At 36.1% G+C, this 18,788-nt stretch overlaps 1 protein-coding gene across 1 annotated transcript in view; it reads left to right on the forward strand.

The window, feature by feature from the left end:
* The window catches only part of CNTN5 (contactin 5), a 1,349,686-nt gene that overhangs the window by 1,275,988 nt on the left and 54,910 nt on the right, over positions 1-18,788 (forward strand). Inside the window, exons 19-20 of the mRNA XM_032167221.2 lie at positions 10,472-10,542; positions 12,011-12,245. Coding sequence (XP_032023112.1) covers positions 10,472-10,542; positions 12,011-12,245 — 306 coding nt within the window. The remainder of the gene's footprint in view (positions 1-10,471; positions 10,543-12,010; positions 12,246-18,788) is intronic.

Consider the following 18,788-nt stretch of genomic DNA (forward strand, 5'->3'; position numbering starts at 1 on the left):
GTTTGCAAATACTGGCTTATAACCCATTATTTTAAGCCAGTAACAACTTACCACTGTTTGCAAACAAAACAAACAAGTAAAAAGAAAACTAGTAAAAAATCTACATCTTAACTTTAATCACCTCCTTTTTAACTTTCTGCTGTTTCTATTTATATCTTATTGTACTGTCTATGTCTTTGAAGGTTGTTGTAGTTACTATTTTTTATTGGTTCATCGTTTAGTCTTTCTACTTAGGATAAGAGTAGTTTATACACCACAGTGTTATAATAATCTGTATTTTCCTGTGTACTTACTATTACCAATGAGTTTTTTACATTCAGATGATTATTTATTGCTCATTAAAATCCTTTTCTTTCTGATTGCAGTATTCTCATTAGCATTTCTTGTGGGACAGGTCTGGTGTTGATGAAATCCCTCAGCTTTTCTTTGTCTGGGAAGCCTTTATTTCTCCTCATGTTTGGAGGATATTTTCACCAGATATATTACTCTATGGTAAAAGTTTTTTTTCATTGGCACTTTAAATGTGTCATACCGCTCTCTCCTGACCTGTAAAGTTTCCACTGAAAAGTCTGCTGCCAGACGTATTGGAGCTCCTTCGTATGTTATTTGTTTCTCTGTCTTACTGTTTTTAGGATCCTTTCTTTATCCTTGAGCTTTGGGAGTTTGATTATTAACTGTCTTGAGGCATCGTTCTTTGGGTTGAATCTGCTTGGTGTTCTATAACCTTCTTGTACTTAAATGTTAATATTTTTCTCTAGGTTTGGGAAGTTCTCTGATATTATTCATTTGAATAAACTTTATACCCCTATCTCTTTCTACCTTATCTTTAAGGCCAAAACTCTTAGATTTGCCCTTTTAGGCTATTTTCTAAATCTTGTAGGTATGCTTCATTATTCTTTTTTCTTTTGTCTAGTCTGACATATATTTTCAAATAGCCTACCTTAAAGTTTACTAATTCTTTCTTCTGCTAGATCAATTCTACTATTAAAAGACTCATGCTTTCTCCACTATGTCAGTTGCATTTTTCAGCTCCAGAGTTTCTGTTGGATTCTCTTTATTATTTCAATCTCTTTGTTAAATTTATCTGATAGAATTCTGAATTCTTTCTTGGCATTCTATTTTTTTTTTTTTTACTTTCCTCATAACAGCTATTTTGATTTATCTGTCTGAAAGGTCACATATCTCTGTTTCTCCAGGATTGGTCCCCGGTGCCATATTTGGTTCATTTGGTGAAGTCATATTTTCCTGGATGGTCTTGATACTTGTGGATATTTATCCATGTCTGGCCATTGAAGAGTTAGGCATTTACTGTAGTTTTTGCAGGCTGAGCTTGTTTGTAACCTGCCTTTCTTGGGCAGGCTTTTCCAGGTATTTGAAAGGACTTGCGTATTGTTATCTAGCTGTATCTGCTTTAGGGGACACCCTAAGCCTAGTAATGTAGTTCTTGGAGACTAGTAGAGGTACTGCCTTGATAGTCTTGAACAAGATCTGAAAGAATTCTCTGGATTACCAGGCAGAGACTCTTGTTCTCTTTCCTTACTTTCTCCCAAACAAATGGAGTCTCTCTGTTCTGAGCCACCTGGAGCTGGGGATGAAGTGACAAAAGTACCCTGGTGGCCACCACCACTGGAACTGTGCTGGGTCAGACCTGAAGCCAACACAGCACTCGGTCTCACCTATGGCCTGCTATAACCACTCGCTGGTGACTGCCTATGTTTGCTCAAGGCCCTGGGGCTCTACAATTAGCATGTGGCAAAGTGAGCCAGGCCAGTGTCCTTCCTTCCAGGGTGGTGAGATCCCCTAGGGCCTAGGCGGAATCAGAGGTGCCATCCAGGAGCCAGGGACTAGAGTAAAAATCCTTAGAAGTCTACTTGGTGTTCTATTGTACTGCAGCTGAGTTGATACTCAGACCACAAGACACAGTTCTTCCCATTCTTCCCTCTCCTTTCCAAAGGCAGAGGAGTCTCACCACGTGGCCACTGCCACCACAAGCCCACGGGTAGTACTGCCAGTCTACTGCCAGTGTTCCCTTAAGGCCCAAGGTCTCTTAAGTTAGCTTTTGGCGAATGTTGCCTGGCCTAGAACTCACCCTTCAGGGCATTGGGCTCCCTTCTGTCCCTGGGCAGGTCCAGAAATGCTGTCAAAGAGCCAACTCCTGGGATCAGGGACCCCAAGAGCCCTCTTTGTTCTCTACACCTCTGTGGCTGAGCTGGTACCTAAGGTTCAAGACAAAGTCTCCTTTACTTTTCATAGCAGATGATTAATCCTGCCAAGACTGGGTCTTTCCCTTCAAGGTTCCTTTCTTCTTGCCCAGGATGTGTCTAGAAATGTCATACAGGAGCTAGGGTCTGAAAAGAAGGCTTCACAACTATGTCCAGTGCCCTGTGCTCTTGTGGCTGAGCTGGTATCCAAGAAGCAAGAAAAAGTTCTCCCCACTCTTCCTCCTCCTCTCCTAAAGTGGGAGGAAGGTATCTCTTACGGATCTGCAAGCTGTGCAGCCTGGACATAGGAAAGGGGTGGCATCAACACTCCCCTAGCACTCCACCCCAGCTGATATTTTAGAGGTCACTTGTTCTCCAAGTCCACTAGCTCTGAGCCCAGTTCAACACAGGACTTGCCTAGGAGTTACAGTCCTTGTGGCCTAGACTACCTTTCAAGTTTATTTAGGGCCCCAGAGCCCTTGAGCCTGAGGTGGTGAGGCTTTTAGGAATTCAAGTTCTGACCACTGGGATGAAAGATTTCCCTCTGGCTAGGGATGGTTTAAATATTCCCTCCGGGCCGGGCACTGTGACTCACACCTGTAATCCCAGCACTTTGGGAGGCCGAGGTGGGTGGATAACCTGAGGTCAGGAGTTCGAGCCCAGCCTGACCAACATGGTGAAACCTCTTCTCTACTAAAAATACAAAAATTAGCCGGGCATGGTAGCGGGCGCCTGTAATCCCAACTACTCGGGAGGCTGAGGCACAAGAATCACTTGAACCCAGGAGGCAGAGATTGCAGTGAGCCAAGATCGGGCCATTGCATTCCACCCTGGGTGACATAGCGAGACTGTCTCAAAAAAATAAAAAATTTAAATAAATAAATAAATAAATTCCCTCTGTGGGTGGGCATCAGCTGAGTTTGGTCTGGTTTTGCTTTCTTCTATAACAAGCAACACTGAATTTAATGTCTCACAATTGTTGCACTCTCCCTCTCCCAAGCAAACAGATTTTCTCTTCTGTTTTGTGGGGCCACTGCTGGGGAATGGAGGAGTGGTGGTCTCAGTGATTCAAGAGTGTTTTTCCTACCTTTTCAGTACATCTTTCAGCAATATGAAGTTTAAACCAAATACTGTGAGTGCTCACCTGATTTTTGGTTCTTACGAAAGTGCTTTTTATGTGTAGCAGTGCCCTTGCCAAGGGGACAATTAGTGGAGCCTTCTATTCTGCCATCTTGCTCTGCCCCCATCTCCTATATTTAAGCTATATTTTCTTACAAGTTTTAGTTAGAGATTAGATAGATTGATAAATAAAGATAGATAACCGTGTGTTTAATTTTTGAAATGTGTTAATATCATCAAACCAGTATCTAAATTTGGGATAGCATAATGGAAATACTTTCTCTATTATTTAAAAAGATACACTCAGGAGAAAAAAAATCACATTTGGGGAAATGAATCTTAAATATACACTGTGGGTGAAATGGAAAAATACATAAAGTAAATACAGCATTGTCAATTTTGTCATTTAATTGAATTTTAATATTCTATATGTTACATGTTCTTAACACTGTTGAAAGATAAATGAAAGGGAGAAAAGATACAGTTAACTATGTAACTTGTCATTCAGAAAGGTCTGATCTTCTCTATAGTATAAAATTTCAATTATCTTCAAAGCTATTGGTATAAATCTCAATATTTGCAGTTTATTTCAAATTTTAATGAATTATATATACACACATGAATAAATATACATATATGCTTATGTGTGTATGTATCTTTTAAAGAAAAAAAAATTGCACCTATAATGAAAGGTTGGAGTTTCGATCTGGATTAATGTTCTACTGTGCCACCTAATAGCAGGGTGGACATAGGCAGGAAGTATGTCATTTAAGGCTTGAATTTCTCACTCATAAAATGGGGATACCACAGCCTACTCCTTTTGACCATTCTATTAAATAAGATTTTTTAAATGCATATAAAGAGCTTAGCGTAGTGCCTGGCACAAGATAAATGCTCAATATTATTATTGGAAGCTATTTTATTGTATCACCTCCATCGTTAATTTAAATGAGTTATTACTTTATTAAATGGAAATTTACAAACTAGTAATCATGAAAAAGTATATTTTTTCATATTGAGAAAACATTTTCAGAGTTAAACGCATGTTTGTTGATACAGTAAGAACCCTACAGTCTCTTGACTTGCAGCTCTGCAGTCAACTTCCCAAGATACCCTCACTGTGAGAAGTCTCTGCTGCAGACAGCCAGCGTTCCATCGTGCCCTATCATCCAGCCCACTAGAACAACAGGAGAGTCAAGAGAACGTTTTAGCATATGGCACACTCCACAGAGCATGCATGTCTTCTAAATCATCCTTGCAAACCCGTGGCTGGCCTTCCCATGATGCTTTTTCATCTTAACTAGTTAGTACTGTCTGTAAGGGAATTTGATATTTCTCAACATGTAGCCATTTTCTTTGGTTCTTGTAGCATACACAAGGCAAAAGGAGTAGAGGAAAAGAAGTGTTGAATGAAAGACTATGCTTACACATTTTTCCACACATTCAAATTGCTTTGCTTTCTAGTTATTTTTTTTCCTACACTGTATTCTGTCCCTTCATTCTCTTCTGACTCAAATGGAAATTTACACACATATTTCTGGCCACAAAAGGAAAAATATTTTTTCTACATTTGAAAACTCAAACGCCAATAAATAGCTGTAGAGGTTAAAACAAATAAACAAACAGCAACAACAAAAAAAAAAGTTTTTTTTCTTTTCCCACCATTGCTCCCCACTATGCTCAATGTGATCCCAAACCTCAGCCTCAAATAAATCCTAAGCACTTTTACGTGCTAGAGCAGTCGCATTTTCAAGTATTTAAAAATTCCTGTTTAATTAAAAAAATTTAATCTCACATCCAATTCCATGTTCTCCCATTCCTTCCCAGCACAGACCTGACCCAACAGCTATGATCTGTCTTTTCTTTCTTCTTTCCACTTTATTTCCTACTTTCCAGCGGTGCTCTGGCACTTTCCAGGTCAGACAAGAAGGAGAAAAGCTTCCACTTAGATGGTACAATTTGTGGTTCTCACATGGGTGTTAAATGTTCAACATGATGGCATTTATCCACATGCTGCTGCTTTCTCTTGTGGGGTGTATTGAGTTCTTTGAAGAGATCTTGCCCCCTAGCAGGCAGCCTTATTGGGTTGATCCTAACAACCCTATTCAAACCTATCTTCATGACCACTTGGTTCACAGTAACCATTTCACATTCCTGGCTGCCAAAATCTAGAACTATAGGATATTCTCAAGAACTATTATTTATTGTTCTTCATTTAAGTTTCCTCAAGTAGCTCAGTATGAAATTGAGCTATTCTAGAAAACTCTGAAACTCAATACAAGGCATGATAGGTAAGGATCTGAACTTCTCTCTAGTGGTTGTCTTGCTCCTCTCCTTATTTATCTTGATGAAGAAATAATATCCCCACTTCTCTATTGACAGCTGGGGTTGGAGGGAGAAGCCATAGCAAATCCATCTTCTAAACTGACAACCTTGTTTTAAGACAGCATTACTTGTGCATGTATGTATATGAGTTGGAGGCAGGCAACAAGAAAGAATCATAAAATTGGTTTCCCTAATTCGTAGCAAGACCGGTTTTCTTCAGCCATTCTCAATTTAGCATCTGAGATTACATGTGACTCATTCCAAGTTCAGAAAACAGTCGTTTAACTTCCTGTTACAATTTCTTAAGTTGTACATTACCTTCTGATTCCTACAAAGGATCCTGCTCTGTTGACATTTGTATTTTCACAGTTCTTGTCCATGACGGTGACTTAGAAAATTCCCTTGAGTTCAAAAATTATGGAAGAGACACAATGGAATATTATTATAAGATGGGCTGGATTAGTTTTATCTGGGGGTATGTGAATAGGCTTTGTATATATTTCTTCTTGCCTTTTCTTTCTCCCCTTTTTAGCAACAAATCTTATACAAAGATTATTTTACCTATTCTTTGCATTTAGTTCCTTGTGGATCCATATAAACAAAGGGAATATGAGTTGAGATAAATACCATTCATTTTGTACACTCACCTCCTATCTTCTTGACTATTGCTACTTATAAGGAGGTTTATCAATCAGAAAATTCTTACATTTCCTGAAATATCCTAGCAATCTCTTTCACAAATTCAAATAGGTATTTTGCCTAGATTTCCAGATTGAAACAAGCTATGGCAAAACTGAAAGCATAATTCCTTTGGTACTACCAAAACAATATTATTGGAATATCCAAGAAGGATATTCTGTTTCAAGATTGCATGTGTATAGACTCATGCTGAACTTTCAGCACTTGTCATAGAAGACTTCACCACTTCCTCTTTTTCAAATCTAAACAGAAAATAATATTAAGTAATATTTATTGATTATAATTCCAGGTACTGTGATGAATAATCATGAAAATAACCGTAAGAAGCAGGTATAATTAGTATCTCCATGAGACAATGGAAATACAGGTTAAAAAATATTTTCAGCCAAGCAATTAGAGGGGTAGAACCAGGATTCAAGCCCAGATCTTTCTCACTCTCACTTCTCACTCCTCACTCCCACAAGAAAACCTTTACCATTTGTACATACTACTTTATCTACCCTAATAAGAATTAAAAGCATTATGTAAACTCTTTAGGAAATAACACTGGTTTTTCTGGGAGAGGTGGGGGATGGTGGGCAAGGGGAACTCCTTCAATTTAACTCTTTCTGTAAACTAAGCCTGAGTTAGAATCAATTACTTGAAATATTCCTGTGCTACATACTTCAATTTGAGTAGAAAAAAATATTATTTTTTAAATGTTCCTCTTGACTTCTACCTTTGCTGTGTAAACTCCCTCCCTTCCCTCTTTTCGTTCTTCAGCACCTTTCTTTCCAAACCAATTGCCAGACAACCATTAAGCTCCAAAATTACATGGCCTGTCCCAGGTCTCGAAAAAAGCTGTATTTTTTTAATGAGTGGGGTAAGCGCTTATTGTAATATAAATTGGAAATTTTTCAGGGAAAAAAAGTTTATATTTCAACATGCCAGGTAAGACTTAAAACAGCTAGGCATTTGTAGCTTGTGGATAAAGTATCAATTACATTATCCACTAATGGCAGAGCTTTGCTCAGAAAGAAATTCAGAAGAATTAGACTTAAACCTACTAACCATATGTATAAACTTGATTCTCTAAGCTAATATGCTCAAGACATTTATCAGTAGTTGACTGAGGAAGAAGAGTCTAACTGCTTAATCCTGGATTCAAATTTTATTAATTATATTTAAAATATATTTGGTTTTAAAGTAAATATGTATTTCTCTGGACTCAGCGAAAGCATTTATTAGATATTTGATTATATTAATTTTGTGCTTCTAGCAAGAATTATAGAACTTTTACACCATAAGGGCTCCGAAAGATTAAGTCAAATCCCTTCAGATCAGGAATACGTTGTTTTATAAAGGGATATAATTAAAACCAGTGGACTCCATCAGTGCAGAGATAATAACTGTGTGCCACCAACTTGAAAAGAAAATGAATGTACATGGGTTTCACTGATTAGCTGCATGTAATTAGGAAATTTAAGCCAATTGGAATTAGAGTACCCAATTCAAACATTGTGCCCATGACAACAGAACACTGCCTGAGTTGCAGCTACTACAGCCTGAAGTTTTCCGATTATAGTGAATCCGATTGTATCTAGTAAACTTTTTTATAATTTGAGTAGCTGTTACTTATACACATATGCTATGAAAACACGGTGATCCATAATGCCTCTCTTGTCAGTTATTGTTCATTAAAATTGGAGGTAAGGTAAGAGAAGGATGATCTTATTTGTTTACATTAAGTTGAAGATGGGCTATCTTGTCTTGAAAATAAATTAGCAGCAGTAAGAAAACCTCAAGGACCTGATTTCAAGTAGTAAAACAAATGTTTTAAAAACTTAGATCGTTAGTTGAAATTTGAAATCACATCGAGTACTTTCAAAAAATGAATTAAATAGAAGTGAATCAAATCGTAGAAGGAAGCCTTCTTTTGCTGTCTTCGTTTCTCAAAATGGAAATTTTCCCCAAAATGTTCACTTTTTAAAAAAATTTTTTACTCAAAGTTAAAACTTTTAAAAATCTAAATTGGTAAATTGTTTTTTTTTTTTAAATAAAAGTATCAATGGACGTGAAACAATACTACCAAAGCTTCAACAGTTTTGATTTCAAATAGTTACTTTGTTTTATTCTATTAATATCTTTTAAATGGGCTTCTAGATGTTCACTAGAGTGCCTAGAGCCTACTCTAAAACTGTAATCTAGAGTTTCTGAGCATCCTTTTTTTTTAGATGATGGTTTAGGGTTGAACAAAGTAGAAAAAGGACCTTCAATGCCTAGTCTTTCCACAGAAACCTATGATCATAGGAATGATGTCCTCACAGAAGAGGATTCAAAGCCCTGAATTTAGAGCACAAATTTAGTACAATTTAATAGACGAAGTACTGAGTCTGGTATACATTACCCATAATGTTATTTAAATGTGAGTTTTCAGAGATAAATATGAAGAGTGTATGTGTGTGTGTATGTGTGTGTATATACATTTTAAAAAATAATACTAAGAGAAGCAGTAATGGCATGATATCAATAAATTATTAATATCTTGTATCCACTATTTATTTGACTATGCTTTGATGGTCACAATATTCAGAAGTCTGAGATTAGCCAAAAAGGGAATATTTGAAAATTTGAATCCCTGTCCTTTTACATACACAGTTAAACTAGCTCCATTCTTGTGTGTCTTCCCCATAACATTGACCAGAAAATAAATTTAGACTAATACTACATAACAGTGGTTTTTCAGACATGGTTACAAGGCATACTGATATATCACAGTTTGTTACATGTGGCAACAACTATGACTACTAATACATAACTCAATAAATGATTTGTTTGCCGTTCATATAAATTAGGTCATATTTACAGTTATTGCTCTAATTGCATCATTTTTCTCAGTTGAATTCCATGTGATTTCTTGAATGAGAGAAAAAAAGGGTATCCAATTCCATGCAATTCTGAGGGAATCCATGAGATGAACTCCACATATGAATAACCCTTAGTATGTATCCAACAGTGAAAGAATAAAGATTGGTAACTGCTGCTGCATAATCCTATATTGGTAGCAGCTGCATGTGCCTGAGCAAGAGAATAGTGCTCATGGAGAAAAGGGCCAAAGGATACTGAAAGGTAGACCCTGACAAATAAAGGTTATTTATTTCAATGGAGCCAATTATATATTCACAGGTTTTGCTCACCCTCTTTTCTGGCCCAAGGAGAATTTGTTTTCTTCCTTTCCAGGCGTATATAAATTCCACTTCAGTTTATCTGGTGTATAAAAGGCTGTGTGAATACCTACCAGTAATTAATAGCCTTTCATTCCAAGTAAGTAATACGTAGGAATTTATTGTTTATGAGTATATCAATATCGTTTAAAAATGATATGCTGGAATAGAAAGGCAACGCTGAAGTGTAAAATTGCTAATGCAGGCTCATAGCCTGGAAAATGATTTCTTTTAATAGTTTTCTTCATTTAAAAGTTCTCCATTTGAAAATGTTCCCTTTCAACTGCAGATTTCGTGGTTTGGTGCAATGAAGGGGAAATTTATTCCTTTGACACATTTATTCTTTTAAAAGTTATTCATTTGAAAAAGTTTCACTGGTTGCCTATAAATTTTGCAGTTTGCAGAGAGATTCATTCTTGACAGATTTTTTAAAATGTTTATTCATTTAAGTAGTTTCTCACTCCATGGAATTGTTGCTAAGGTTTAAAAAAATAAATACTGAAGCTTCCTGGGGGTTCTGGTAAGGCAGTAATGTTAATCTTGACCTGTGGATTTTTCAGTGGCTCTGCAAGCCCCGGGATAACGAAAAAAGAGTCACATCATTAGCAAAGAGGAGAAAAGTGAGCAATTTTAAGGACAAAATTTACCTAATCATTATTAGATGTTCTTAGCTATAGTATTATTTAGAAATTGCTACCACAGAGCATTTTCAAGAGGTGTGGTGCAATAAGTGGTCATGAAAAAAAGTATATCAAAATCTGCCACATAGATTTGAAAGCAGGGTGTTTCTGTCACTAATATTTTGTTTTAATCTTTAATATGACCATTCTGACTTCAAACAAACTTTTGACTTATTTCAGGATTTTACCCAAAGTAGGTTGGGAGTTATTATTCTCCTCACTCTCCACCCATTTTTATCCACAGTTCCGAAGACAGCACCCACCAATGTAAGTGGAAGAAGTGGAAGAAGGCATGAGTTAGTCATTGCCTGGGAGGTAAGAAAAACACATCGTCTCACAAATTACTTCACATGTTTGTTTGGCTTAGTGTGATATTTAATTATTTTATGATTAAGCAGTCCACCTGATTCATTTAGAGGCTAAAAACAGTGGGAGGAAGGAATTAACCACTGCTGAATAAATGCCACTTTACCCACGCTATCTCATTTAGCCCATACAACAATCTTATCAGTTGGGATGATTTTCTTCACTTTACAAATCATGAAACTGAGGCACTGTTACATATTTTCCCTAATAAACAGAATTGTGACTTTGATTACAAAATTTGTGTTATTTTATCTATCTCATCATATGCCTCCAAAGTATCATTTGTCAAAGAAAAAGACTGGAGATGAAGGGGGAGGGGGTGTGAAGAATACATTTCTTTTCCATGAAGCCACCTTCCTTTTTTGATGTTAAATAACCTTGTTATTAAATGTAACTAGCTCACAGAAATCTGTCTTGGAATATACAGAAATGGAAATGTCTGTTAGAGTAAATAGAGCAACTCCTTGACAATCTCTAAGAATAAGAAAGTGTACAGAGATACCTTTTTCCAGTAAGAATTATTCCATGAGCACATCATCTGTCCTATTTTTTTGTCCATTCCCCCTTTTCTTCGATAAAACTTCATATATTGTTTTTGATGTCTACAGAGGTATTAACTTTCCAATATCTGACCTTCACTGAGACCAGATCTCTCTAAATGGAATTGCCTTTCCATGTAAGCTTCAATATATTGGGCTTTGTCTCTTTTCCACCACTCAATACATGGCTTTTCTTCATATCAAAATTCAAGGAAAAAAACGACTTAACAAATATTTATTGCGTATCTACTGTGTGTGAAGCACTGTGCTAGACAGTGGCTGGTAACTTTTCCACATTGACTGGTCGATCACAATTACTCCTTTCTGTGGTGTGTAGTTGAAGCCCATGTAACCAATTTAAATCTAAGCCATATAGCACAAGAAGCTTCTTGAATACTGTAGTCCAATTTTTTCATGTCAGTAACCATAAAAGCAATTGCAAAGCACACTACAAAAAAGGTTTTAACATTACTACATCTTACTTTTGTGGTCTAAAGCGTTCTGCAGAGCATTACCAGTGACAAGATATTCCCAACCACCAGACCATAGGACAATTTTCCCCAACATGTTAATCCAAAGATCTTCATTTCATATACATGACTAATTGGAGCAAATTTGTTTCACTTCAAAAGTTTTCAATTCTCTTGAGAGTTTTTGTACATTTCAATTGATACAATTTTTCTTCTTTTACCTTTAAAGCTTTTTAACTTTCAAAGAAGTGCCAAAGTGATTGTACTATTTTGGCTTCCAATGTAGCATAAAGATTTGAGATTCTCCCTTTCTCTAGCTATCTATAATTTTTTTTAATTAAGAATTTGGAGAAAGTGGATTTTTAATCCATCATTTTGCTGATAATTAATTACATTTTTCTTCTTTAGCCAGTATCTGAAGAGTTTCAGAATGGGGAAGGCTTCGGCTATATTGTGGCTTTCAGACCCAACGGAACCCGTGGCTGGAAGGAAAAAATGGTGACATCCTCAGAAGCTTCCAAATTCATTTATCGAGATGAAAGTGTCCCTCCTCTTACTCCCTTTGAAGTGAAAGTTGGCGTTTATAACAATAAAGGAGATGGGCCTTTTAGTCAAATTGTGGTCATCTGTTCAGCTGAAGGAGGTCAGTTTTTTTATTCCTATTATTTTTATTTAACATTTTATTTTGTTATACAAATAATCAGACATTGTTGTACATATATTAGAAAATACAAATAAGGCAAAATAAACTCATTCATAATCTCACTGAACTTTTCGGATATATATTTTCCAAACTTTTTTAAATTTTTTAAATTAAAAGTTGATTATTCCACATACGTTGCTTTATGTTTTTCACACCCTAACAATATATGGCAAACATATATCCATGAAAACAACAATATCAGTAATCCCTGCAGTGTATTTCTTTCTCTGGGAGGACATTAAGCCAATCCTCTTTGGTTTGAAATTTAGATACTTTTATATTTTTCAATATATACGTAAAGTAGATTTAAATAAATGCTTCATTTATGTGACAAATAAATATTTATTTCTAACCCTATGCATAAAGCACTGTACTAATAAAGAAGTTTCAGTCAGGGCTTTTCCTTGGAAGCTTTTCAAACACATCGTGAAATCCTATGGCAATCTTATGAAATAGACATTATTGCCTCCATTACATAGAAAGAGAAATTGACTTTCAGAAAAGTTAAAGAACGTGCTAAAGCTTACACTGCTTGTAACTGAGAATTAAATCCAGGTTTGTTTAACCACTAACTCCTTGATTTTTGTATAACATGCTGCCTTCATATGCATGACCGTGTTTAATTCACAAGATAGAACTCGTAAGTAGGCAGTACCGAGTAGACAATATACCTATTTTACAGATGAGTAAACTGAAAAATGGTTATACTCAATACATGGTAGCGCTACAGTGGAAACCTAGCTTCCTACATCAAAGATCCTGAGTTGTTTCAAGTTTTAATATAAAAATGCAATTTTCTGGGTGAGAGAAAGTATAATAATAGATCTAGCCCCCTAAAGTCAGCTTTTCCTCTTAGTCCTTCTTCTATTCAAATTCAGGATTTCACTTAACCTTAACAAGTGGGGGAAAAAAATGAGAAAAGGAAAAAACAGCCTATGTTGCCTAAATTTACAAATGACTGAGAAAATGTTCCACCAAAGGCAGCATTCACTTTCCCCTCCCAATAAGTGTGGTAAATATTCTTATACTTCCTCTGTGCCCACATGTAGGACTTGAAGAGCTCAAGAGTATTGTTCATAATTAATTATTATATCCCCCCATGAAGCTATGAGCTTCACGGGGGATATAAATAGTCATGTGAATATTTAAAAACAAAGATAATGTTTGATTTATGGAAGATGTAGTTTTTCAATAGTAAGCTGCCTCGTATTTTTATAATATAGAGCCAAACTTTAAAGCAGAATCAGAAAGTTTATCTTAGCATAAGAATAACCAGGGAAGTGAAGAATCGAGTAATGGCAAGGAACTATAGGTATTCTGATGAGATACCAATTGCACTTAGCATCTCAGATTTCTGATGTATTTTCAGATAAAGTCCATATACCATATTACTTATGTTATCTAATGTAAAGGTTAAAACCAAATATGAAATTGGAATCTCAAGCCTTAATCTACATCTCAGGAAACAGTCTCAGAGAGGTTAAGTAACATGCTCAAATTCACACCAGTAAGTGACAGTTACAAGAAATGACAGTAAGCGACAGAGCTAGGATTTTAACCAGGTCTATATGACTGGAAAGCACATTTTTTAACTACTACACTATACTGCCTCATCAGTAATGTACACAGTAATGATATTTTCTATTATTTATCGCTCAAAAGATCTATTTTGAAATACATGTGTTATTCAGGAAGTGCATATTCTTTTTCCTTTTAAAATGTTGGAACCTAATTATCAATTACATAGCACCAAAGGTCGCATGAGAGATTAATTGGAGAAGTTGGTGAACATGCTTTGTATAGTAACAACAGTGCTGCCTTTGAGAAATTCAGCTTTGTAATTTCTTTGTCAACCTTTGCTTTGAAATTAATTTATAGCAGCCACCATGGGTTTTTTTACATTGTGTTTTCTTAAACTTGAAATGGCTTGCCTTTGGAGATTTCTCTTTCAAGCTAGATAGAAAATATGCATATTTTCTTTTAAAGACACTGAGGTTATTCCTGTAACATATTTCACAGTAATGTAACACTTCATTTATTTTAGTCAACTGAAATATGAAATACATTAGGCAAATTAAATCTGGATAGAGTCCTTTGTTCTGACACTGAAATTCAAGCCTATATTTGGCATTTGCTCACTAATTAAGTTTACAAATTTGGAACTTTATATGTAAATATGAGTAAAGTGCTAGCATCATTAGAGTGTGTCAACCAAGAAAGGCAGGACAAGGGAAAAGAAAAGCATTAACCTGAGTTCAAATCTGATCACACTAACTAGACCATCTTGGGCAGTTTATTCACCTCTCTGAGGCTTAGCTTCCTCCGCTTTAAAAATGAAGGTCTCAAAATAGAACATCTCTGGAATCCTATACAAATCTAAAATTAAAACTCTGTCAATTTATTCTATGTTCTAAAACATTATTTTAGCCGGGAGCAGTGGCTTATGCCTATAATCCCAACACATTGGGAGGCTGAGGCAGGAGGATCACTTGAGCCCAGGAATTTGAGGCTGCAGTGGGCTATGGCAATGATGGCTTCATTACATTGCAACCTGTGTGAAGAGTGAGACCCTGTCTCAAAAATAATAATAATAATAAGTGGATTAAAACATTCTTTTTAACAATTGTCCTAATATAGATGGTAATAATAGATCAACTTTTGCTATACAATAAAAAGGGAAAATCAACATCCTTTTTTAGTCACTTCGCAATTTGCTTTACTTAAAAAGGAGGGAGCATTTCAAAAATTAAACCATTTTAAAAAAGAGTAAAGGCCTGAAATAAACTTGTAAAATAATACATTATACTCTTGCCAGTGCAGATTTCTCCCCTCAATGTCTGTGGATGTTCATACAGCTTCACAGTGTGTCTTTTATCATTATATTCTTGCCCAAGGCCCAACTAATCTGAGCGAAATTGTATTTCTCCATAAGACAAATCCTGCTTCCTGATTCTTCCATTAACCCAATCCAATTGTTTATCACCTTGAAATCCCTCCACATTCTTAGATACAGTAAAGAACAAGAGGAGTGAGACTGCCTTTCTATTTCTGTTTATGGGCTTAGTTCTTCCTCTTCCTTTCAAGTTTACCAGATACATGCCTTAAGCACTGTGAAAAAGCCACCTTTTCACAGCCGACACCAAGCTGGGAAGAAAAATGTCAAATGCAGCTACCAGAATTTATGTTATTGGGAGGGAAGCACAGAACAGAAAAACTTACAAGGCACACCTTGCAGTACTACTTCTCAACCTATTTCCCAATGGAACATGGATAGTAGATGACATTCATACCCAGAACATGCTTTTATAAGCGTGTATGTGCATTCTCCATTCTATCCCTTTCTTTTCCTCTCAATAAAGCATATCAGAATGCAAATAAAATTACATTATTTTAGACAAAACCTTGGATTGACATGTTTTTCAAAGAAATCATCATTTACAAATGTTGATGCTTGATCAATAAATCACTTGGGATATGACCTTAACTCTCACAACTCTGAGGTTTACTATTGCCCTAGAGTACTGTCAGAAAAAGTTTTAAATGGCTTTTCTGCTAACACCTGTAAGCCTTTGAAACCTTTCAATGTTGCCACAAGAGAAGCAACCCTTAATGACTCTGTCAGTGCCAAGCAGCATCTGACATAAGCCCTGGAAAAAGAGATATTTGCCTGCCAAGATATCCATGTACCCTGTACGTGTGTCAAATATCTTTGCCCTTTAACCCAAACAAGGTTTATGTGCATTCCTAATCCTGACTTCAGACCTCTAGGGTATGATATAATTCTATACAACACCCTAATTTTGGAAACAATTCCATTTAAAAAAAAAAGTGAAGTTTCAAAATAAGTTCTCAATATGCATGGTAAAACTGATAAAAATTAATTTTTTTCCAAAATAAAAAATTAAATTGGCTTTTTCTTCCACATTTCAAGAAATAATGAATACTCAAACATACCCATTTTCCACTTAGTTCTTCTCACCACAGCTTCGGAAATGAAAATAACTGGAGTATTCAATTAAACCTAACAGAAAAACAGAAGAAAAATTGATATAGTTAATTATAGGTTGAAAGATTTATTTACTTGTGATGTGCTTTATCCTTTATCCTTTCTAGTTTTCTTGGCTTTCGCCTTATCTGTAAAAAATGTCCTGCTCATATATTTATTAAACCTAAAAAGCCTGTCCTCATTTGCAGAATATAATATACAATTATCTCATTGCAAGTGGAGCTACCACAGCTCAAATTAAAACCTAACATTCCTAAGGTGTTATTCTCCAGATCCATCCTTAGCTGAAACTGAGCTCAGTGGGATTTATGTGAACTTGAAAATTAATAAATTGACATATTAGTTGTAAAATACAAGAAGTAATTTCCTGTCTTTTCCGGATGATCTGTTTGGATTAGTGCCTATAAAAGTTCAACTACAGCTGTCTTCACTGAATTTTTAAATAATGAAACCATACCCTTTCTCTCAAGGAGTTTATTAAAGTCTCTTTTGATTAATGCTGTTGCTCTAAGGGTCTCTTGGGAAGGGATCTCTTGGGAAGTCCGATGTATAATCAATATTACAAGCACATACCCCAATATTACATGAAGAACTCCAGCTGCTAGGTCACTTAATACAAATGTATCATCTAAATTCATGAACATGGTAATGCTGTTCAACATTTTTAATCTAACAGAAACAAACCTATCAATCAGCCTGTCCACCACATATCCCAAGATTACAGTGAAGGAGTTAGACATGGCATAATTAATATCATCACAAGTAACAGAAAAAAAAAAAAGAGGTTTCCTTCTAAGTCTTTGATTCCACTAGATATAATGCTAGTACAGTCTCAGAAATTAGTTCCTGAACTTTTATTAAATTACCCCAGTGTAATAGATGGGAATGATAGAGTGGCAGAAAACATCCTGTGATTTAGAGATCAGGAGAGTTTTAGAGATGCCTGAATGTGACATGACTGAGGAGGAGCTGTGCAGCTATGGTTCAAAATTACCAAGGAGTCTGTGAAACAGGAATCAAAGGAGTTAATAGTGAGCCTGTGGCAGGGTTAAGTGGGTGATGATGGGGGTCTAGATGGTTTCTGGCAAGATCTAGAAATAGAGAGCCCAAGTGGGGAGCCCAACACAAACATTCTTGAGAGAAGTTAGATGTGGAGGGGCAAAGGGGAAAGAGAAATAGAAAAGGAAAAAGCATCAGGTAAGTGTAACGTAGACATAGGCACAGAAGCAGGACAGTGTGGTGCTCAGGGCCTGACTGCCTGTATTCAAATCCTACCTCCACATTTAAGCAGCTGTGGGATCTTAAGTAGCTTAACCTCTCTGCCCCTTGATTTCTTCATCTGAAAAATGCTAGTAGTAGTAATATGGTTGTTGGGAAGATTAAGACATGTAAAGAATTAAGAACAGGGTTTGGAACACAGCAGAGCCTCAATAAATGGCAATTATTAGTATTTTGAGTTATCCCCACATCTATTTTGTCTGTTTTGTTTACTTCTAATCTTATTCTATCCATTCCTCTGTCAGTTATTTGGAAGCAATTGGGCAACAAAAGAAGGAACTATCTATGTTTTCTGTAAAACTTATTCTGTGACTCAAAATGGACTCTAGGAGATAAAGAATGAGCCAGCCTCTTTCTTTATGCCAATTTAAAGACAGAGGAAAGAGCATTTGAGACCCAAGTTCTAGCTTTTTCACAGCTAAAAGTAGAGTCTGGATAAATCAACCTCTGTACATTTTACTTTTCTAATCTGCAAAATGAGAGCACGGATTTAAATCAGGTCCATTACTCCCAAGCACATAGGAGTGAGGTAAGAAATAAAAATAATAAAGTACTCCTTGTGTGAGACAATAGAGAGTGGTAGGAACCCTGGCATATGTAGAAGCACATGCCCAGACTGAGGGAGTCCACCACTAACCCTCATCGGCCAACACTCAAGAATTCAAGCTTCATACTGTCTTCTTTTTACCCCCGCAAGGGAAGCCAGAAATTCTTATTTTCAAATGTTGGCTTAAATTAATCTAACACATGACATAGACAAACAAAATATGACTAAAGACCCACTGCCCCTGCATTTGTGACTTTGGAGCCAAGAGACTTCTAGAGTCCTTTCCAGTTGCAACTTTCCATCATTCAGTTACAATGGGATGCCCAAAGCGAATGGCCAGTTTCAATGCAAACCAGATGTTCTGTGATCCAGTTAGCTACTTCTGTCTGCAGACCAATTTTTGACCCAGTTGAAAATGTTCACTCGGGTATAAATAGTACATACTAAAATTTCTGGGAAAATCTGACTGAGGTCACTCTTTTTACATGCTGAAATTTCTAATTCAGGTCAACATAGATCAACTTCTGATACCGTTCAGGGATGTTCAATCTTTGGCTTCCCTGGGCCACACTGGAAGAAGAAGAGTTGTCTTGGACCACACATAAAAGACACTAACACTAACGATAGCTGATTAGCTAAAATATATATATAT

The sequence above is a fragment of the Hylobates moloch genome, unplaced genomic scaffold (genome assembly GCF_009828535.3).
Source record: "Hylobates moloch isolate HMO894 unplaced genomic scaffold, HMol_V3 SCAFFOLD_11, whole genome shotgun sequence".
In the NCBI taxonomy this organism is placed as follows: Eukaryota; Metazoa; Chordata; class Mammalia; order Primates; family Hylobatidae; genus Hylobates; species Hylobates moloch.